The following is a 24327-nucleotide window of genomic DNA, read 5'->3' on the forward strand; positions in this document are numbered from 1 at the left end:
AGTTTCTAGAGTGCAGGGTGACGCGTTAAGCAACTTGTGAGGCAAAAATGAATTATCCTTCCCGCTTGTTGCATGATTTAATTAATTATTCCTCGCGTCCAATTGTGGATTATTACTTGTATTAATGTACAAAAAATAAATTCGTTGAATTGTTATGAAATGCAAATAAATTTCAACTTAGTTTCATCGTAAGTGAATGACTCCAGTCGCATATTAAACGCTCAATGCTGGAGCTTGACTTGGAACAGAGTTCGTGGACCTGATACGTCAAATCGCTAATTAACCAATCAAAATGGTGGATGATGCCAACATGCTCAAATTACCGTAGCTCATTTAAATGTTATTGTTATTGAACGCAACATGGAAGAAATTTGCCTGTATTGTAGTATGATCTTTTGGCTTGGATTTAGATGGGAAAACGGCATGATTTTTTTTTAAACAAAAAATTAGTTGTTTTCAAAAAATAAACTGAGCATTTGAAGAATAGTTTAACATTGTTTACAATGATAACAGCTCATTGTTGAAACAAAGCTTACCCATTCATGCTAGTCACGATAAAAATCATGCTCTCAATTGAATAGGTGTCAATGACTACGGTAAAACTTAAATTAGACTATTTTAGACGTCCGGAATGATTTAAATGTCCGAAAATGACGCTAAAATATTTATAAAAAAAATACCTTAAACTGCCAAAAAAACAAACCAAACTGCCATTGTATAGACAGAATTACTCTGATTGTAAGATAATGTTCAGAATGTTATTAACATTAAAGTAATAACAAATAATGAAATTATTGTGTGGACTATAATTATTTTATTTGCGAAATAACATACTTTTATAACACAAAATGCAAAACATAACAATTGCTAACAATGGAGAACGTGATGAAAAAATACTGCCAATGTATATAATAAGCAAATTTATGCTTATTAGAAATTCACCCTCTATTTTGATCTGAAGGGGCAACAATCCCCCTCATACATACAAAGCTGGAGAAAACACTGGGTATGATTGAAGGCATACAATCACAGTATGGGCAATATAAACTTTTGAGCCAATCTAAATTACATATTTTAATTTCACTGAAATTGAAGGCTAGTATTTATAAATTTTTATAAATATATCGATCTATGGTATAGATTTGTCATTCACTGATATACGGTAGCATTCAACACATTGTAATTCCATATTCAAAATTGACTTTATGGGAGAACAAATTCAATGTGAAGCATTGTCATTACCTTGTAAGCACCAAGTGTTTTCAAATGCCTGATTGTAGGGAAAATTGTACGAGAATGAGAAACGTGTAATGATGAAATGTGTGAACAATATATATTTTGTAGAAAACTTTTGGAATGCAAGTCCACACCTTGTTCACAAAGCTAGTTTGGGACAAATTTGCCACTGAGAAGCGGTATTTTCAGCTCAAGAGAATGCCTTGAAATTTATATAACTACACTTTTCGAGAAAGAACACTGATGCTTGAGACAATATCAGCAGTGCTTGTAAACATGCACTCTAAGTCAGTACTTTATTAAACGTGCAAGGCATTTGACGAAACATTCTGCAGATTCATATGCAGATTGTAAACTGTGCTTCTGTACTAGTTGAGGGGTCTGTAATCTCTACGGGAATATAGGTGTCGCTTACATATGGATACAAATGTGTGGTTTACAATCTCAAATTGTTATAAATGCAGATTGTAAACCTTTTCCTCTACAATTTGAGTGGTTTTATCTGGTCATGTTCACAATATGTACAATGTATATATTTAAATGAAGTATGTGGTTTACAATCTGCAAATATAAGTGCTTAATTTACAATGTGCAAATAGACAATCGTTCTTAACAATCTCCATAGAAATGTATGTGTGTGGTTTACAATCTCTGTATGAATTGAAATGTGTGGTTTACAATCTCTGTATGAATTGAAATGTGTGGTTTACAATCTCTGTATGAATTGAAATGTGTGGTTTACAATCTCTGTATGAATTGAAATATGTGGTTTAAGATCTCCATATAAATACAAGGGTCTGGTTCAAATTCCCCATATGGATTCAAGTCAGATTTTAACTATGCCCCTGTACAATATGTAGTCTTATTGGGAATACAGGTCACGTTTACAACAATGACTGAATACAAGTACATGTGGTTTACAATCATAGAAATGCATGTGTGTTATTTAGAATGAATGTATGCATCTGAGTATGTAGATTACAATCTGCAAATACATGAGTGATTTACAATGTGCAAATGAATATCAAAGTGGTTTACAATCTCTATATGAATACAAATGTGTGGGTTCAATCTCCATACAAAATACAAGGGTGTGGGTTCAATCTCCATACAAAATACAAGGGTGTGGGTTCAATCTCCATACAAAATACAAGGGTATGGGTTCAATCTCCATACAAAATACAAGGGTGTGGGTTCAATCTCCATACAAAATACAAGGGTATGGGTTCAATCTCCATACTAAATACAAGGGTATGGGTTCAATCTCCATTATAAACGATAGTTTGCAAGTGTGATTTATAATCTCCATACGAATTCAAATGTATAGTTTACAATCTCCACATGAATACAAGGATATGGTTTATATGAATTCAAATATGTGGTTTACAATCTTTATCAACTAAAATCACAAATAGCACATTAAACACATGTAATTATAAAAGGCAGAAAAACGTGATAATGTAAAACAAAACTGAAATACAAGTTTACTCCACCAAAATCATGAATAAAACATTAAATTAGTTATTACATCCATGAATACATGTAACTAAAAATAGAAGAAAAACGTCTGGTTTACAATCTCCATCACTCATATGATAAGCTAGATCTCCATTATTTTGTAATAGTGTTTCGCGATCTCCATGGAAATACAAGTGTACGATTTACAATCACAATATTACTAGTAATTCATATGTGTAGTTTACAATGAAATGCATTATGTGGTTTTACATTCACCATAGGAATACGAGGGCGTGGTTTACAATTGCCTTATGAATACAAGGGTGTGGTTTACAATCTTCATTGTACCGGTAAAACGATTTACGCATATATGATATTGCATATTCGTTATCTGTTAATTAGATCGATATTATATCAAGTTTTCGATCGATATTCAATATGCAGGGGCTTGGGTTATAGCCAAGATTTCTGAGGTCAGGAATTATCGGAATTATCTAGTTTTTAGATCGATATTAGATAAGCCTGGACTTGGTTGGCTGGTTGGATTCAAGTACTAGTACAATTTATACATATTTATACAAATATAGAGAATATGTGCAATCAGTCAATGGTTGTTTGTATATATGCAATGTTGATGTTCGCACGACTTGCGTTATTTATTGTTGGAAATCATGCAGTGTGGAAATGCAACTTTAACATGGTTTTCAGGCCATAGATACGGATTTCTGTGGCGCTCACAGTCACATTTAACCTAAACAATTGATAAATAAAAAACAGTAAAATATATGACAAAATAAGAATAAATAAGTTTTTTAAATATAAAAATACGTAGATAACTGATTGTGTGATGTGGTTTAGCTTACTGACTATTTGATTTGCAGTACACGATTCATTATCTGTAGAATAATACATTCTTGTTAAGTGTATTACTAGTATTTATTATGGAGAGTCAGTATAATCATGGACCCCACGGTACAATGCGACCCCTATAAGGTGGAGGGGGTAGCTGTTACAGGTTACTGGAAATAAAAAAGGCATTTTACGTTTTTAAAGGAAATAAAATGAAGTTCCATTTACAATAACAATTGGGTTTTTACACTTTACAGATAAAGCAAATTTCAAATTTTACATTTTACATTGTTATAATATATTTGATAATTTGTGTTTAAGAATCAAAATTGGAAATTGCGTACGAATTACGACATTTATTTTGGAAAATGCTTTATATGCTTTGTACAAAAATAAGATTCTTGTACAAATTGCGGACGAATAAAAAAGCTGATTACATTTCACACCTTGGCCATATCTACGAATTTACGTGTTTTTATTTATTTAAATTACATTATTACGAAAATAAAAACAATAGATTACAGGTTACGAAAATACCCCCAACAAAACGGCTGCAGTACTTCGCCACCAAGCGGCTAACTGTATAAGTACAAGTAGCGCATCGCTATGTATTGTGGGCAATGGTACCACGCACGCGTAGTGCTTTATTGTGACGTCATCAATTATGGCGAACTGACAGTTTTGGAGTTGCTTGCTAGTCTTCCTGTTACGATCTCTGTTAATTATTTTTTTGTGACATTAGCCATTTCTTGCAAAACCATGGAGGTCGATTCCGAGTTAGACCAAGATCTTTTGCAACAGTTCAGTTCGATGGGAACGACAGATAAAGAAGTTCTAATAAGCGAATTTCAGAAATTATTGGGGAATCAACTCAATCCTGCAGGCTGTGCGTTCTTTCTAGACATGAATAATTGGCAAGTATTTGCATGTTGTTGTTGTTATTATTGTCGATTTTAATTACCTTATTTCTTGTGGATAGATCGACCACAATGGTTATTATTTTGAGAATGAAGGCCATTGTTTGATCAAAGCTTTGTGAACAATATACTTTAGCAGACACGACGGCCACCTTCGGCGTTGTGAATTAACAAATATGAGTCGTATCAACCGTTTTAGAGAGTAAATAAGTCGTCACATTTGTCCTCATTCAAAAATCGGATATTTGGCGGTAGTGACCTGACGACTTATTTTTCTGTCCCTTTGTGAACGAGTTGACATATAATGGCACTCTGCACCGTAAACAACCTATAATTATATGCACAGTGTATGTAAATAAAGTAAGGGCTCTTTGAATTTTAAAATGTGTACCATGTAATTTATTTATTTCTCACTTTATTTTTCACCTTACAAATACATTCATATTTTATTTTCAGAGAATACTGTGTAGTAAATGAATTAACACACAAGTTAAATTAATAGAGTAGCTAGATTGATTTTAGTACACATGTATGTTGTCAATTATACTAATGATCATACTGGTCTTGTGTAGTAGTATACAAGTAGTTATGTAATGTACAGCAGTTCATTCAGTGCTATTTTGTTATGAATAAAAACTTGTCAACACTGACATTATATTGATGTGCTGAGATGTTGAAAATAAATGGGAGCAGGTACGCTTTGGGAAGCAGGATGAAATGCAACAGATTTTTCTATTCATGTTTGAGCGGGTGTCTGAAATAGATATTTGATAAAGCTAAAACATAATTCTGCAGTCTTGCTTGATTGGTTAATATCAGTGATTGAGTGACATTGACTGTATTTGCATCCACATTGTTTTCATGAGCAGATAGTCCATGTATCAGCTGTGAGACTATTAATACTAGATGGCAAGAGTTCCTCTTTACTTTTTCCAAATAGATATAAAAATTACCCCATACTACACATATAAAATTTAATTTCGTTTGATACATAATTTCGCCACCCATGATAACTATAAACTGCACTGATACACAAAAGCGTACATGTAGAAATGAAACGGTTTACTAAATCAAGATTGAAGCCAAATTTTCTTTAATTGTATGCAGCTACTAAGTTTTTACCTATCAGAGGAAATTGTCTGAAAAGCTCAAGTAGGTGGCAAGTTTTACTACCGGTATTAACATGAACAACCTAATCTTGTTCTATTAGGGAACAACCCATGTCTATTTCCTGAATGTCACATTGTGTTTCCTAATTTATGTAGTTATTTACTATTGTGTGTTTTCATTTATTAGGAATCTACAAGCAGCAGTATGTTCATATTACGATTTTGAAAGTCCTCAATGTAAATTACCGACTATGTCACTTGTACAAGATATTACTATAGGAGAAGGAGAATCTGTTCCACCCAACACTGCCTTTGTGAAAACTTGGAGAATTAGAAACTCAGGTATGTTTAATTATAAATAGTTCTTCGGCCAGACCTATATTACAGAACGTTCTATATTTCTAAGACATGCACTACTGTACCATGTATTTCTATGAGCTCTGTGAAAGCTGCTGTGGAATGCTGCTCAAAGAAAGTGAAAACTAAACTAATTATTCACTGGGTTTTACTTTAATAGCTACATTCTCACATGTCTAAAAAAGCTGGTGTTAACACTGTTTTTTTGTTGTGCAAATATTAGATAATCTGCTGAATTGTCTGCTCGCGTTCTCACTTAGTAAAAACACTGGTGTTTGAGGGTTGAATGCTGGCCTTCCACCTAATATTTCATGTTGTTCATCCCAAAATGACATTGCGTTGTGCAAAAGCCGGCGTGACAACGGCGTTTAGGATCTGGTCCACCCCGTTTACGACAGTGTCAAAAACGCAGACGCCACAACGACGTATTCTGTTCACACACACATTTTAACGACGTTCTAATTAGCATACCAATCAAACATTTCAAAGAAAATTCTTAGCACTTTTATATTTACATCAACTTCAAATACTGTGTACAAATACTATATTACAGTTCTTGAATTATTTTGATGAATAAATTGAGCCACTTGAGTAAAAAAAAATATCAACTTTTATCCATTTTTGACTCCCATGTGCGAAGCACAAAATGGGAGTCTTTGCAGTTAGTGTGTCTGTATGTGTGTGTGTATGTGTGTATGTGTGTGTGTGTGTATGTGTATCCGACTGTTCCACTGCTATCTCAAGAACCATACATCGGTTTTTGATGAAACTTGGTGCATAGATGCTCTGGGCCAATGCGCAGATTTGATTAGGTTTTGGTAAAAATCCATGCTCGTTAATTACCTAATTTGCATGATAATTAGCTAATTTTTAGCTGTTCTATGACTGTTCCACTGATATCTAAAGAACCACTCATTGGATTTTGATGAAACTTGGTACATAGATGCTCTGAACATATGCGCAGATTTGATTAATTTTTGGTAAAAATCTGTGCATATTAATTACCTAATTTGCATGATAATTAGCTATTTTTTAGTGGTTCCATGACTGTTCCACTGATATCTAAACAACCACTCATTGGATTTTGATGAAACTTGGTACATAGATGCTCTGAACTAATGCTAGGTTTTGATTAGTTTTTGGTAATAATCCGTGGACACTAATTACCTAATTTGCATAATGATTAGTCAATTTTCGGTTTTTCCACTGATATCTCAAGTACTAATCATCACATTTCAATGAAACTTGGTACATAGATGTCATACGACACTGCACAGACCTGATAGTTTTTATGGTAATATCAGTACATATTAATTACCTAATTTGCATAATTAATTAATTTTCAGCATTTGATATAAGTAGTTAGCATTACATTTCAATGAAACTTGGTACTTACATACTCAAGGACTATGCAGAGATTGATTGTTTTCGATAAATATTTGTGCATATTAATCACCTAATTTGCATAATTAGTTAATTTTCAGCTTTCCCACGGGTATCTCAAGTACTAATCATCGCATTTCAATGAAACTTGGTACATAGATCCTTTAGGACTATGCAGAGACCTGATTAGTTTTAGGGTAAATAATTGTGCATATTAATTACCTAATTTGCATAATTAATTTTCAGCTTTTCTACTGATATCTAAAGTACTAATCATCACATTTCAATGAATCTAGAATTATGCAGACCCAATTAGTTTCCGGTAAATATTTGTGCATATTAATCACCTAATTTGCATAATTAACCAACTTTCACACTGATATCTCAGGTACTATACATCACATATCAATGAATGTACATGGATGCTGTAGGACAATAGACAGACCTGAATAATTGCGGGTTAAAATCTGTACATATTAATTACCTAATTTGCATAATTAACCAATTTTAAGCTTTCACACTGATATCTAAAGTACCGTAAAAACTCCAAAATTTCGACCGGTTTTAAATAATTGGTGTTAGATATGTGACGTGTTTTTAGAGTCAAAATTAAGGTGCATTTCCGGACGGTCGAATTTTTCAGAATAGAAATCAGCAAATGAAAAAATGGGGATGATAGACAGTGTGCTTCATTAGTTTTTAAAAAATGCAATGTCCGTCAATTGACGTAAACTTCCTCATGTTTCACGGTAAAAGCAAAGGTCGTGGCCGAGTTGTAACTCAAAATCTAAACAAAGTCATCAATCAGTGAGTATTATGACAAGCAAAACAAAACATCAAGACGCGGAGAAGAGGTCAGCACAAAACTAATAGGTCAAAAGACAAAGCTGTCTCGCACTACCTAGAAAAACTTGCGAATGTTCGAAGTACAGGTACCCATTGGACAAAAGATGCATGGAAGTTTAGCAAACTATCTCCCCGACCCAGTGCAATGTATCCGGTTAGAATCAAAGCTCACGTGTCCCTTATTTGAGGGACCAAATTCTGCCGTAAATTCGCCCTTGGATTAAAAAATAAAATGGGATTTAAGAAAATAAAATGGGACTTTTAAGGTGTATTTTGGCGTCATTTTTCGGACATTTCAATCAATCCTGCCGGCTAAAATAGAGTCTAAGTTTTACCGTAGTCATTGACGTTTGTCTATTCAAGAGTACACGTGTATGATTTTTATCGTGACTAGCGTGAGCGGGTAAGCTTCCTTTCGAGAATGAGCTGTTATCACTGTGAACAATGTTAAATTATTCTTCAGATGACCAGTTTATTTTTTAAAAACAACTAATTTTTTTATTTAAAAAAAATCATGCCGTTTTCGCATCAAAATCCAAGCCAAAACATCGTACTACAACACCAATCTCTTCCGCATTGCGTTCAAGAACATTAACATATTTAAATAGGCTATGGTAATTTGAACACGTTGGCATCATCCAGCTTTTTGATTGGTTAATTAGCGATTTGACCTATTTGACCTAAGAGAACATGGCGGATATCCTACAGCATCAAACGTTTATACGAGACCGGAATCATTCGCTTACGATGAAACTAAGTTGACTTTTATTTGTATTTCATAACCATTCAACAAATTTATTTTGTGTACATTATTATAATCACTACTGAGTACAGTAATAATCAACAATTCAGAAACGCAGCATGCCGAGATTTTTGTGTTCGTTTTTATTTGAAACTTCGTTTATTTAGAATATATTTTCGTTACCAATAAAATAAAAATCTCTCAGTCAATCAGAAACCCGGATTCATGCCTTCGAGGAAGGTCCCGTTTGAACGCTCACATCGTTTTTTTTTTTCGTTTGTGGGAAAACTAAAACTGGTCGCAATTTTCGAATAAGAATGAGTCGGCAATTTTTAGTGGAATCGAAAATTTGGAGGTAAATAAAACACCGAAACCCGGCAAATAAATAGGCGATCGAATTTTTAGAGGGGTCGAAATTTTGGAGTTTTCACGGTACTAATTATTCCATTTCAATGAAACTTAGTATAAAGATGCTCTAGGACAATGTACAAACCTAATTAGTTTGGGGTAAAAATCTGTTCATATTAATTCCCTAATAAGCATAATAATTCATAATTTTTTGGTTCTAGTCACATTTCAATTAAACTTGGAGACATAGATTTTCTGTTACATTGCGCAGACCTCATTAGTTTTACACTCAAATCTGGTCATATTAATTTTCTGATTTGCATAATTAGTTTTCAGCTAAGTAATTTCGAATTATATTTAATGTGTCTCCAATACTCTCAGCACATGGGAGTTCTTTCTAAGCTTTCTTTGATTATCTCTGTAATGGAACAAGTTGTGAAATTCTAGCTTTTCATTCATTTCTTTTAAAATTCTTTCAAGTATTTTCATAAGTTTTATAAATGCACTGACATATTGTAATAGTTGAAAAATATTTTCACATAACAAAATTACCATTTAAAAGAAAAAATCGAATCCGATGACTAAATAGATTGATAATTATGTTGATTGCATTATGGGTACTGAGGACAAAGGTCAAATCAGATACTGTGTCATCCATGTTGTTTCAGTGTTTATCGTACGTTTTGTTTTGGTAATTTATTTGATGATTCTTTTTACTTTTCGCCAATAAAAGGCAAGTAACAAGCAATTGGACCAATAAATTGTTGTTGGCTCTTCTGTTCTTAAGTATCTAAGCTAATTCAGGAATGATGAGGGAGCATGCTTTGACTCTCCCATTGCGTGATTAACGCAATGCTTGTGACAATCACTTAACGCATCTAGCTATTGTTTTTTGTTCAGCCAGTTTTTCCCCCAGATATCCAATATATTGTCCTAATTGTCACCTATGCCACTATCTGTCACTTAGTTCTTTGTTTTATCGCTTGTCAATTAAGGTAGAGATGCAGGTTTGTGGGCACTTGGGAGTGAAATTTTTTTTTTTTTGCTTTTTATTATCCAAACAGTCTTGGCTATAGACTGTTAAAATTGTGTACAATTGTGAATAGTGGAACATACTCAAAAAACGATTTTAAAATATAGATAACAGGTGCAAACATCCTCTCTTTTGAATGCTTAGCAAGATTTAGCAAGGCTGTACATAAATAATAAAAAAGAAACATGGTGAAAAAAAGAAATGATGGGATCTCCATATTATGCACTATATTTAACTTTTAACAAAATGATAATACATTTAAATTTGGAACAGCCATTTTAATTATGAGCATTAGCAAACTTCTTACTGAGTGAATTGTTATGCAAATTAGCAATTATCTCAGCTTCTTTTTAGTGCAACTCCCGGAACTTTAAAAAAAAATAGCTTCTAGATGCTTTGACCTTTTGTTTTGAAATTTTCACAAATGATTGACAATGTGTTTATCTTCAAAACGCCGTCGGGAAATTGTTTTTGGTTGAACAGTGTTACAACAATCGTACAAACAACTAGCGTGGGTGTTAATTTATGCATAAACTTGAAGTAGTGAAATTTGAGCTGCCGCTCTGTAAAATTGAGAACTGGTAGACAGTTTTCAAGACGACACTTTCATAGTCAACAGATGTACCCATATACCAATTTTGACAGGAAACAGAAGCATGGTTTAGAAGCTAATTTTTTTTAAATCACTTTTGACCAAAAAAGCACATTTTTCTGCATATTTCAAACTACAATGTCCATAGAAAAAAAATACTAACAAAATTTTAAAATTCATACAATAAGCTTTCCGAAAATATATAGTTTTGTGGACAAGGGAGGTCATCTTGGTTTCCTAATTAACTAATTAAAATACCTGTCAGGTAAACTGCATCTCTACCTTAATAAGAGGTCTCTCAATAACGTCGTCGGGACATCTTCCGGCACAAACAGCTGTTCACCGAAAACAAAGGAGGGCGCTGAAGATAAATAGAGGGGCGCTACAAATTGAAGAAGGATGCAAATAAATTAAAGAGGGGTGCTGCGCCCCTCTTAAACCCCTCGTGGAGAACACTGATGTAATAAAAACAATAAAGCTCATTGTTTTCTTGACAAATTTGGGAAATTAGAACATAGCTCAAAACATCAAAATAGCAAAATTAAATGTCAGTGAAAATATATGGTTTTACAGCACACAATACTGTACGTGTACTTTCTCCAACAAACAGTTATTCTGGATGATAACATTCATCAATGTTCAGTCAGATTTGTTTATATTTTGTTTTGTTTTGAGCCTGAATGGAAGCATTTGAGTCCTTCACATGGAAAAACATTTACCTTTCATACATTGGACAACTGATTTGCCTGTCTGCTGGCGTCACAAATGTTTCTGTTTGAAATGTATTTCCTTATTTGGAAAATGTTCGTCACTTCACATTAACTGTAAAATAATTTATTTTAGCTGGAATTAATTTTCGCTGGAAAGTGGTGGGTGTTTTCGTTTTGGGTGTTTTGTATGGAATTTATTTTCACTGATTTTTTACTTGACTTTGAGTTTAATGTAAAATAAAGGAAAAAGGGTATATTCGCTGGACTTTATTTTCACTGAATCATACTACTTTTAGACCAATCATAAACAAACTCAAAGTCTATCAACTATCACTTGACAGTTGTGGTGTTTTTTCCTATTCCTTCAATATATATATTTGCTACGTTTACACGACAGCATTCTTCAAGAGCCAAAGTACTGCTCCTCCCACTGATTAACAGGAAATTTCCAATGCGTTTATATGGTCAGGCCAAAAGAAAACAAAATGGCTGAAAACGATTTTGGCGTCCAGGTTGTTTTGTTGTTGTTTTTCATGGAATAATAGTATGTCACATTATTATCTTGTTGAGAAAAAAAGAAAAAGTCTGAGACAATGCACTGGAGTTATGATATAGGTATCTTGAATAAACAGCAGGATACAAGGCAGCTAAAATTCATTAAATGTGTTGACAGCCTATTCACAGAAGTTATTGTCATGCAAATTTACCATCCTGTCATTGTTCAACTGTTGTGATATGTGTAACAATTGTGTCAACCTAAACCTTGTAGGAACACGTCGCATTGCCATGATTTTTATCTTTGGTGTCTTTGAAAAGTTTTTTGGATCTTTTTTCCATTGGATCAATTTTTTGTCCCATAATTTCATACTTTTTCTGTTTCTTTTTTCTGTTTCTTCTTGAGCTGTGAATCTATCACTGTATTTTTCACTCTGCCAAATAGATATTAGGGTATGTACCTCTTTGTCAAGCTAAAAATTACGAACTATGTTGTCTCCGCCATAATTAAAACGAGAGATTACTTGAAGAAGATGATTGAGGGCGTGATTTTGGCTCAACGTTGGGCCCTGATTGTGTTTACACGATTGAATCCATGTCAGGCCCCAATCCTATCAGAGCTCAATCCTGAGGGTTTATTGGAGCCAAACTTGGCTTGAGCTGAATGCGTATAACCAACCATTTTTGCTGGCTCAAGCCATAGGGCTCTGATAAAATGCTGTCATGTAAGCCCCACATTAATCTGTATTGTTGCATTTTGCCAGATTTTTTATACATATTGCTGTACTATTTTGACATTTTGTGCTTTTCCCTGATTTGTGAAATTCATGGATAATTTAATTGTCAAGCTTTTTATAGTTTAGTAAGTGTTATCCAAGATCATAGATAACAAGCTTTTGAAAGTATTCTATTATTCTCAGATCTTAGAAATCATGCTTTTTACAGTATTGTAAGTGTTATCCAAGACTTGCACAGCCTTTACATATCTTTTTTTTTCTTTTTTCAGGTGATGAAACATGGCCAGGCGGCGTTCTTTTAAAATTTACACAAGGACATCAACTTGGTGCTTCAGACACAGTTCCTGTACAATCCTTATTCCCAGGTCAAATAACAGACGTTAGTGTGGAAATGATCAGTCCACCATCATGTGGATTTTTTCAGGGACAGTGGCGAATGGTCTCAAGGACAGGACAATATTTTGGGGGTAATTATAATCCTACATAGAGTGCTCATATCCAATTTTGCAGGACTTTCGTTTACTGGGCTTATGGGTTTTGAACTTTGAACTAATATGGTATTGGAGAGTAACAATTAGCTCTTCTAGGTACTATATGGGCAGATGGAATAAAAGTAAAAAGCTGAAAATTGACACCGATTTTGTCTGTTGGCTTTAAAATTAGGGTTCATTTCTGAAATATTGAAGTATATAAGAAAAAGTGCAGAAAAATTTGGTTGGGAAAGTCTGGTGTTGAAAGGGTTGGAATTTATAAAATAAGGGTAGTGATGTGGTAACATGAATCCTTTGTACAATACAGTACAATTGTTTAAATATACCATACTTATCTGGGTAAGAGCCCATGCCTGGGCAAACGCCCACCCCCCACTTTAGACACAATAAAGAAGTTGAGGTAATATCCGGGCACACGCCCAGGGGGTCTTTTTCTACACAAAAATCTATTTTCTATTCCTTGACTGTGGTTGTATTAACAGTTGACTTTCCTGAAGTCTGTCGCGATGCTTATAAAAATTCTTTAAATATAATTGTTAATTGCGTAAAACAATGGGTGAATGCAAAATAGCTGTGACAGCTTTCTGCCTTAAGGGCAGCGCGTTCACCTCTGATTTTTTTCAAAATCATAACAGTCAGCAAGTCTATAAAAATAAATATTAAAGCAGAAACGGTAGTTCTCTTTTTGAAATATGTCATTTGGTTTGTGCTTCCTTAGAAACGATTCGAGCAAATCGTATAAGGAGAGCTGCTAAGCAAGTGTCGCACTCGTCCGGCTTTAGCGTCATCGACAATGAAACCAATGTTGCAATATTGTAGCAACCTGTATCTGCGAGAGTGGTTGAAATCACGTTATTTTTGCTTTATAATATATTTTGTAGCAGCTTGCGAATCCATAACTGGGGCCAGCAATTTTGCAATGTCACGCCGAAGACTGCCAACTTTTTTACCATCTTTCATCACCGCTATTGCATTTCTGTCATGAAAACTATTCTTCTGTCGTTGGATAAAAAAAACTTCCTATTTCAAGTGCACCGCGATATCCATACAGTGAGACATTCCAACCACTGGGATTTGCTGAATGATAACTTTCACCATGATAGATAAGCGTCGAGTCTGATAAGAAAGCAATGTCACGATTTGACCATTATGATGAAATACTAGTAGTGATGTCATTCTTAGCCAATCAGTAAAGCAGATGCATAAAGGTCAAAGATGATTGCCAGACTGTAAACAAAAGCATCGTGTGCCATCGCAGCAGAGCGACCCCATTTTTCTTGTCTCTTTATTGTGATTAGACATGAATGAAAAGTGCCAAGCTGGCAGACTGCATAATTCGTAGATTAAAAGTGCTAAGTCCAAATTGTGTGGGACGATATCAATGAACTTCAGGAAGAAGTTGTAGGGATTTTGTTCGACGGCTACAGTGACGTCGACTTGGACTTTGAGGGTTTTGAGTTTGACGAAGATGGCAATGAACGTATAAATAAAGATTTGAGAAGTTTTTTTCAAACAGCTATGAATTTTTATAATTTTTACTGTGTAAATTTGTAAATTATTATTGATCTTGTAGGACAGTTGATTCGTAATTTGTTGAGACCGGAAATCATTTTACGCAGTTTAACCCTTGACATTTTAATTTAGTTTGAGTTCATGTGTATTGGGCGTGTTTGTCGGCGGGAAAATCCTAATTCAAATGATTTCTCACTGTCGATTTTTATTATTTATGGTTTATTTGTCACATTGTAAGCAATACATTATTTTTGTTTTACTTCTAATGTTGCATATTGTTCATTTATTTCCGTTGCATGTTTTCATTTGCCGTTCTATTCTCTGCCGCAGTTCGATCTGTGTTTTGTCAATGTTCGCGAATTTTCATTTTTTTGCCGGGGATCTCCTGGCAAACGCCCACCCGTATTTTTTGGCAATTTTCCATGTTCAAGACCCTGGGAACATGAACTAGATTATAACCATGTATCTATGATACATGTATTACTTATCTGAGTTTTCTGTTATTGAGATGGATCTGCCAACCCTTGTATTAATTTGAAATACAACTATGCCATTTTTTGCAAAAAGTTCTTGACAGTTGAGAAATGTGTGCATGCTACCCCCGGATACACATACAAACAGCACCTAGACAGCTGAAAAATGGGTTCTTGTTACACGTATGCTAACAACACCTAGACAGCCAAGAAATTGGTTTATGCTACACGTATGCAAACAGCTGAAAACTATAAAATTGGTTGTCCCAATCTTTATTTTCCAGCTATTATAAATGTATGCTTTGTCACATGACGTATTAAACCATGTGTTTACTCATTTTGCACCACAAACTTAAAGCGAGAGGGTCGTCACCTGCGCATGTGCGGGACTTGAGTCCAAAGCGACGATAACAACACACTAAAACGCAAATGCTTATGGGTAGACGTTTGTTTGTAAACAATGACACGCTATGGCCATCTGATGCATGCGCAGGTGATGACACTCCCGCTTTAACATACTTTTGAGTAAATGTGTAAAGTCAAAAATATGAAAAATGCCTCTTTTTGAATCTAATGTTGAATATGTTTATTTTTTGCCAGAGGTTATATGGGTTATATTAGAAGTGAAAGAAGGTGGGATGTTAGGATTAACGCAACAATTGTCGTCGTTAGCAACGCAAGATTCTTCAAGCATTCCTCTACATCATATACCACCCCATTCTAGTAATCATATTACAAGTAATTTAGGTAAGTGTATTTTGATCATAATTATTAAAATGCGTCACGCCGCGTCCTGTTCGATATTGGACTCATAGCGTCATATACAACGCACGTAAAATACATTGTTTATTTCCACGAAATTCAAACACGTGCTGTGTGGCAACCACTGCGCTTTAACATAGGCCAAACAAAATTAGATCGCTTTTGGGTCAGCACAAACACATCAATTCAAAAAGTCTTGCTTGGAAGTTGGGAAAAAAAACTCTGGACAAGAAACAGATTTTTGCCTAAAAGTTATTTTTTCGAAAATTCAAACTCGGCATTTCAGTGTACAAGCAAGCATTGTAACATTGCTATTTGTAACGGTCCTCGTCAATATGTGAACTCTGAAAGCATAGCAAATGCGTGGTATCCTTACTGTTTATATTAAATCGCTTGCATCTAAAAAAAGATGGTAGCAGAGTCTCGTCCACGCCTTCATAGGGTGCCATGTATTGAACCTCACTATACCATACAAGATGATGACCTACCAGGGTCCTGGACAAATACCATATTTGTCTTCAATTAGGCGCCACTTTTTTGCACTTTCATTTCCAGGGTTCTCCACAAGGGGTTTTAACAGGGCGCCGCGCCCTGTTATCTGAAATTGGCGCCCTGTTTACAAAACAGGCCATCACTCATTGTCTTCCGAAGATGATTCATCGTGCTCAGAGTAATTGGTTCATTGTTTTAAGGTGTGAAAACTGTGAAAAATCCGCCTTGTTATCGTAGCAGGTCACCGTGAGGTGATAACATCACCGATTTTTCAACACGATTAAAAATGAACATGTGGCCTAGAAAAGTGTATTACTGTACTCATATTTTTACTGCCAGGGTGACGTCAAAATATAAAATCGTTATCGATAAAACCATTCGTTAAAACATAAGATCTAAAGTTAAAACCAAGTTCATGCCGTGATTGTAGCGGCAACATCGTCACCGCCGAGCGAAACAAAGGCAGCCATGCACATGTATGATCGGTAAACGACCAGCGCAGGTGACGTACCATCAAAGACATTGCTGATCACCAAGAAGTCCACACGAATGCTTGCTTAAACATGTAAATATTTATATTTTGACGAATGTCACTATTTAAAGTTGAATTTTCTTTAAATTACTATTTAAAAACCCCGGTAAAAGGCCATGCTTTCAACTCGCATCATAAGTGGAGGAAATAAATTTTCTTGTGTTCTCAGTGTTCTCCACAATGGGTTTTAGGTGGGCGGCCCGCCCATCAAGTTGTACGGCCGCCTAGTAACACTCAACACCCGCCCACCAACGTACATCCAGCTGAAATTATTTGTAAAAAAGCTTGCATTGTTCTTCCCAAGCCTAAACAAAAGAGTAGTTGCCCAACCCTTTATTTTGCTATTGTTTCACGAGTCCAAACATAAACAATGACCACTGGAAGTCTGCAAGCAGTTATCGAGTGTATTCATGGCAATGTGTCAATCGCCTGAATTCATTGTCGCCCGACATTGTTGCCACTTATTGCTCACGATACGCAACTACAGTGGTTTCAATTTACAGCTGTATTGTTAATAATCGTCTTTCGATCACGAAAGAAAGAAGTAAATACGAACGAAATGTATATACACAAAAAATAAACAAATATATTAGCAGATTGCATGTAAACTCGAACAAAAATTAAAATTCTAGCTGTATTTACAACGTTCGCTCGATTTTCATCATGAAAACAGCATGGAGAAGGCAAACTGGTGACCTTTTGGCCTACCCCATTCAACGACCGTCGGCCACCCACCGCTGTTGGCGCTGTAACGATTTAGTATCTAAGTTGCATAGGGGAACAACGCATTCTGGGTGTTTGTGTACTGAATTCGGAAAGCGGTAATAAACATCAAACATGGCTGCCGGATTAGTTTACCGCAAGTATTTGTAATTGAATAATATTTTAGTTATCTTTTCCACGTACTTTTTTCAATTTATCCATTTTTTATGTCTAATCTTTCGAGAACATAGCAGATTCTTTTATTTTGCCGATTGCTAGCATTTTTTCTTGAATTCCAAAAACAACGTGTGAAAACGCAACGTATCGTGACCGTACATGCGTAAATGCCGCCTGTCGGCACGGGTGAGTACTGATGCCACAAATAAAAAATTTTATGAGTTTTATTTTGACAAATTGTTCGTTTGGGCGTTGGGGACAAATCACCTCGTATATTTTCTACATTAATGTTTTGTACTTGCTTTTGGTTACTTGAATTCATGAACGCAGAATAATTTGCGAACGTATAAATCACCGATTTTAAACTTTTTGCATTTCGTAAATATTAATAGTGACCAATCTGTATTTTAAATAATTGTAACATGTTTCAATTAAATTAAAAAGAGAATAGTAAATAACTTAGTGTGTATTGCAGTTCATGACATAAATGCTAGAATGCTGTATGTAAATGATATGCAAATTAATATGCAAATTTATGCTAATTAGGCCGCCCACCAGCTATTTTAGATTGTGGAGAACACTGGTTCTTCTTGGAACAAATATTCTGATTAGTTGTTTTTCGTGTCAATGCGTGGCTTTGACCAATCAAAAGCATCGTTACATAATATCAGGATGCACACAGTAAAATGAACTGTTTCCAGGTCACTGCTGTTTTTAATGAAGCAGACATCAACAAACTTTCGATTCGAATGAAAATTCTTCTTCTAAGTATGCATTTTTTTATACATAATTCTATTATTTGATATAGTAACTGTTAACTGCACATCCAGAATCTTCTATTGTGTAGATTTTATTTTATTTGATCATCTGCTTTTTGGTGCCAATGACGCACATTCATGCAAGTTTTTAATGAACCAATTACGAACGTTTGTGCGAGATCATAAATTTGATTTTGCTTGGTTTCCATTTTTTCAACGTGCATGCCAATGATGCACATTACTAATTGGACACTTATTTCAAGCACTTTAATTTCTAGTACCAGTAACTGTGTTTCAAGCCATTGTTCTTTCTCCATTCTGGTTATACATTATTGGCAATATTTTACTTATACGGTGAGACGCTTAGTCACTGTCGCCTTTATTTTAAATTCTAAGTAAATGACCTGTTTTCAGACAATCTAGAAAGTTATACAAAAAGTATCAACTACTAGAAAACATTCACAGTTTGCCGTACGATCAACAGAAAAATAAAACACAAATGCAACACTTAGTAGTAAATGATCACGGTAGCAAAATCCGGTCATGCTGCCTTCCTCAGTTATGATTATTACTCAGTAGTAATTATAATAACGTACAAAAAATAAAATGCAAGTAAAATTTAACTTAAATTTTATCGTAAGCGAATGATTCCGGTCGCATGCAAACTCTTGATACGATATCCGCCTGCTCTGTGTTTTTTGACCTGATAGGTCAAGTCGTTAATTAACCAATAAAAATGCTGGATGATGCCAACTATGATCAAATTACCATAGCTCATTCAAATAATGTATGTTAATGTATGAACGCAACGCAGAAGAGATTTGCCGATGTTTGCGATCTTTTGGCTTTGATGTCGGTGGGAAAATGGCATGATTTTTTTTAAAATTAAGAAATTGGTTATTTTTGGAAAGTTAAACTGAGCATTTAAAAAATAATTTAACATTGTTTACTGTGATAACAGCTCATTTGAAACAGAACATTTTTGCGTAGTTTCAATTTCGTGTTTATGGACTTACTGCGAAATTCGCTAAGTTAAAAACAATGCGAATATTTTCTACCTTTACAGTAGTCAAGAAATTAGTTGTTTTTGAAAGATGAACTGAGCATTGGAGAATTTTTTTTTTTTTTTTCATGGTGATAATAACTCACTGTTGAAACACAGTTTACCTATTCACGCTAGACACAATAAACATCATAATCTTGAAGAGGAATCAATTACTACGAAAAACCTAAATTAGACTCTAATCTCTAGAGATTATATGGTACATAGATAGTGTACAATAAAATTGTGTGGTTACAAAATTGCCCTTTTCCATCTTGATGAATTGTAACTACTATACAAATTATTATACAATAGAGGATAAAAGCACAAGGTTTCAATAATTTCACTATGTTTTATTCCAGGTAACAATGATAGCATAGTTGCTGTGAGTACTGGTGATAACGAAGATCAAACAAACATACCCAATTCACCAATTAGAGCTCCAATATTTCAGGTGAGTTTTGTTTTGATCAGAGTCACATGTAAATTGTGTTACCATACTCATCTACAGTAAGCCTGTACTCTGTAGTAAGACCCAATTGTATATAAATACTGTATTTTCTGAAAACGTTTATCGTAAACCGTTATAAATTTGCAAGAGACAAAGTTTTGTGAGTCTGTGAAAATTTCACCTGGGTCTTTTGCAAACTTTTGTCCTTAATAAGTGATTTTACGTTCACTGCCAGATTTTTTGTATAAAAGGAGTATATAAATTTTGATTGAAGCAGACCATGAACATTTTTTTTTATTAAGTAGTTAACTGTCTTGGGCATACGGACGGACAAACACTACTATTACACACAGCTCCAGACTGACATGTGCATGCAATGGTCAGCAATTATACTCCTTGATTGAAGCTTTAGTGACATACAAAAATATCAGAGTTTTGAATTTTTAAAACCAACAAAGTGCATAATGGTTAGCGTGTCCACCTTAACATCAAGGAGATTTGGGGTTCTCATGGTCAGCTGCACACTCACTATTATCTGTGGACATAAATAATTCAGTTATACTTTTTATTGGTTCCCGAGGACAACTGACATATGAGGAATACATGCACATATTTGCATGACTTGTGCTGTCCTTCATTTCTCAGTCTGGAAATCATAGTATGAGTGTGTTACATGTATCGTCAATATGATAAATAATTTATAGATGTATTTTCTTTTTCTTCTAGATATCAAATTCAAATACTAGTTCTCTTTTACGTCAGCATCAAATCCAGTTTGGAAGCCCAGAAAGTCAACAACCACATCAAGAAAGCAGAGATTTTCTTTCATAGTCTCCTTAAGAATTTTGTGTAATATTTGTAAATACCTATCTATAAAAACAATAAGACTTTGGGGTAAATTATACCAAATTTGGGTTTTATACCATACCAATAAAATCATGATTGTAGTATTTCCTTAATTGCTGTTATATGGAGACTATAATTGGTCAGTCCTGCCTTTACGTAGTCATCGATAGTGATAAGGAATGGAATGAAATGAAAGAACAGCTTGTTCGTTTTGTTATCATCATGTTGGAGAGTGTATCAATGACCATTCATGCAAGAAAGCTGAACATTATTGGATTAGATGAATATTAATATTACCACTTAGCACCAGTGCCAGTACCTGCTCAGTTTGGCTATAAATTTAATCCTATTCCCTTATTGTCAAAGGTGTGAATTCAATAATTCTCTCAAACAGTACCATTTTAAAATGCATTGCAAGCAAGCCTGTATGTGGTGGTGATTTTAACTTCATAATGTATAAGCGCAACACAATCTTTGTGTTTTGTTAGAGCGTCTATCCTGTTACGACTAACCTGATGTTTCTACCATGCACGTATTGTACAGACAGGGTCAGGTTAGCACCATGTGTTTACGTTGTGTATCTGTCATGTTTTAATGTCCCATGGTCTAAGAAAGACTATTAACACAGGATTGTACACAGGTTGTAGTTTGATTATTTCTATGACATAGTACACTAAGATGGTCCCTGGTTCTTATCTACAGGTATGCTTTAACACTGAATGGTTAACCTGATGATTTCTTAAAATGATTTAAATGCTTTTTATTCTCTCCAAAATTGAGTTTCTTTCATTTCATGGGCCCATTAATTTATAAATATGTGCAAAGGTTTTTATATACAGTATGTGAGCGGATGCAAGCTGATGAATGCGGTACACATGTTGAATTGCCTGCAATGATTATGCAATTTTCATGTCACTGGATGATTATATTTACCATAAAATACAAATTTTCATGCATTTCATGGTTGCCAACGATTTTGTGAATTTTTTGTGTAGGACAAATCACAAAATATAATTTTTTTTTATTTCTGTCTTAATGTTTTGTGTTGCATTATTTGAGTTATGTTTACAGAATAACAATGAGTGTTAGAAACTGTTAATGAGATATGTCAGGATTGTCACACTCAGTCATACCTTGATTATTCAACTACTGTAGAATACTTTATTGTCCCCTTGGAATTTATTTTCGCTGAAGGGAGCTTTTTTTCCTATATTTCACATTAAACTCATCAAAAATCAGTGAAAATAAATTCCATGCAAAACGCCCAAAAAGCCTTTTCAGTGAAAATTAATTCCAGTGAAAATAAAGTATTCCACAGTATGTATGTTACAAATAACATTCAATGTGAATGGCTGCTGATTTAGTGCGAGAACCATGTGACTTGTTTTCATACAGTGTTCCATTCTTGTCCAAAACATCTGCTGTCTCAAATATTAGGCTTACAGGGATCAGTTGAATAGTAAATGGGAGAGAATGGAGCATTATTTGGGGGTAGAACTAAAACAAGTTGTGTTTCTCTCACTTTCAGTGACAATTTGCTAGTTACCTCACGTTTGCTGTTTACCTGCTATCTTAGTAACCACTGTATGTGAACTGTGTTAATTTTGCTTCAAATAATCTTACTTTAACAAGGGTCGCTGTCAGAGAGTATATGCACCACATTATGGCTACCAGAATACTGTACTCATTAATTATTCAAAGGGTTTTATTTTCACCTGATAGTTGAAATCTGCTGAATTAAATCCACAGATTTGTAAAATTACAATTTAAATATAACTTGTTTCACTGGAAAAGCAGTGAATTTACAATGTGGTAAATTTGATCAAATTCCAAAAGTATCAATGAAAATTCCTGCTTTTACGATATTTTTTTTTTGTAAGTTAAATATTTGTACATGTTAGCATGTACTTTATGGCCAGTTATATTTTAACTTTAATTTTCGGAACTTGTGATAGAGACTGAGTTGATAATTGGTCACGTACAACACCAGCTGAAATACTAATCAGACCGTACATAGTTTTTTTTAGATAATCTGAAAATTACATATATTCAGGTTAAAACCATAACTATTACATTGAATGATGATCTTTGCGCAGTTTTAAAGTCTTGTATTCTTAAATACAATTACAACAACTTTTCTTTTGCAACATGCAGTGATGCTGCTATTAGTGGTGTAGGAATCTAGGTAACATACAAATATAATTTTCTCCATTGAAATTATTAATCAAAAACAATAGATTTTCAAGGTAATGTTTTTACTGCTTATGAATCTCTTGCAAGTAAAAGTTCATAACGTAAATTTCTTTGTATAATCTTTGGATCAAAAATTCTAATCATGTGTAATTGACTTGTGTGTGTGGGGGGGGGGGGGGTTTGCACAAGATCAGTGTAAACTATGATACTTTAAAGGGCATTGTTTGTTGCGTCTTGTTGAACTTAATGCGAGTCCCATGAAACATATACAACACATCTTTTTAAATAGATTCAATTTGTTTGTTCGCACAAAATTTGATTGTGCACTGTACCACCTTTCAATGTCATCACGCTGATTACTTGCATGAGCTTTAATACAACAATGGACATTATATTTATTTTTTTGGCATGTACGGAGTAGGAACACGCAGTGAAGATAAAGTTAAGTACCACATGGGTGCACACCTATCTGGCTTTTATCATGTTTTTTATACACTGTTATACAGTGAGGTAAACACCAGCCTAATTATATACTCCATGCTGTTTTCTGTAATCTTGGTGCTTCAATGGTTTTTTTACTCGATATGTGCCAACAATATAAATGCTATAATGTTCATTGTTGTTGTGCTTACATCCTACAACTACAAACCAACAGCATTATCTTGAGTTTCTTTCCTAACCATGTACCTTGTATTTTACTAGTTAGTATGACCTCTAGTATTATTCATGAATTTAATAAATGTTTTAGGTTTTATTATTGTTTCTTTCAAATTTAAAAAAAACACATTTATTATGAATGTATTGCTGGGATTATTTTAACTAAGAAATAACTGACCGCTGGAAATAAAAAGCTTTAATGATATTTTAACAATTCTGTTTTTGTGGATATATGTCATTCTCTGGTTAAGTGTGCTGACCCTTCATTTCTCAGCATGAGGTCCATGTACCATAGTTTCTCTATTAGAAGTGCATTTCCAATAAAAGGGGCACATGAACCAAAAGTCGCATTTGTTGTATACTCAATCATTAAAATACTCATTTGACTTTTTGAACACTTCTATAATTTGTATACTGTGAAAAACTT

At 34.2% G+C, this 24327-nt stretch overlaps 1 protein-coding gene across 1 annotated transcript; it reads left to right on the top strand.

The window, feature by feature from the left end:
* The first annotated feature begins 4206 nt into the window (after positions 1 to 4206).
* On the top strand, positions 4207 to 24114 carry LOC102804580 (protein ILRUN-like). The gene is made up of 6 exons (XM_006825364.3): positions 4207 to 4457; positions 5757 to 5911; positions 13082 to 13279; positions 15889 to 16035; positions 20116 to 20207; positions 20931 to 24114. Exons 1-6 carry the CDS (start codon positions 4303 to 4305, stop codon positions 21033 to 21035), a joined length of 852 nt encoding a protein of 283 aa, XP_006825427.1. The 5' UTR covers positions 4207 to 4302; the 3' UTR covers positions 21036 to 24114.
* The last annotated feature ends 213 nt before the right edge of the window (positions 24115 to 24327 follow it).

This window comes from Saccoglossus kowalevskii, chromosome 1 (genome assembly GCF_978046115.1).
Source record: "Saccoglossus kowalevskii chromosome 1, keSacKowa6.1, whole genome shotgun sequence".
NCBI lineage: Eukaryota > Metazoa > Hemichordata > Enteropneusta > Harrimaniidae > Saccoglossus > Saccoglossus kowalevskii.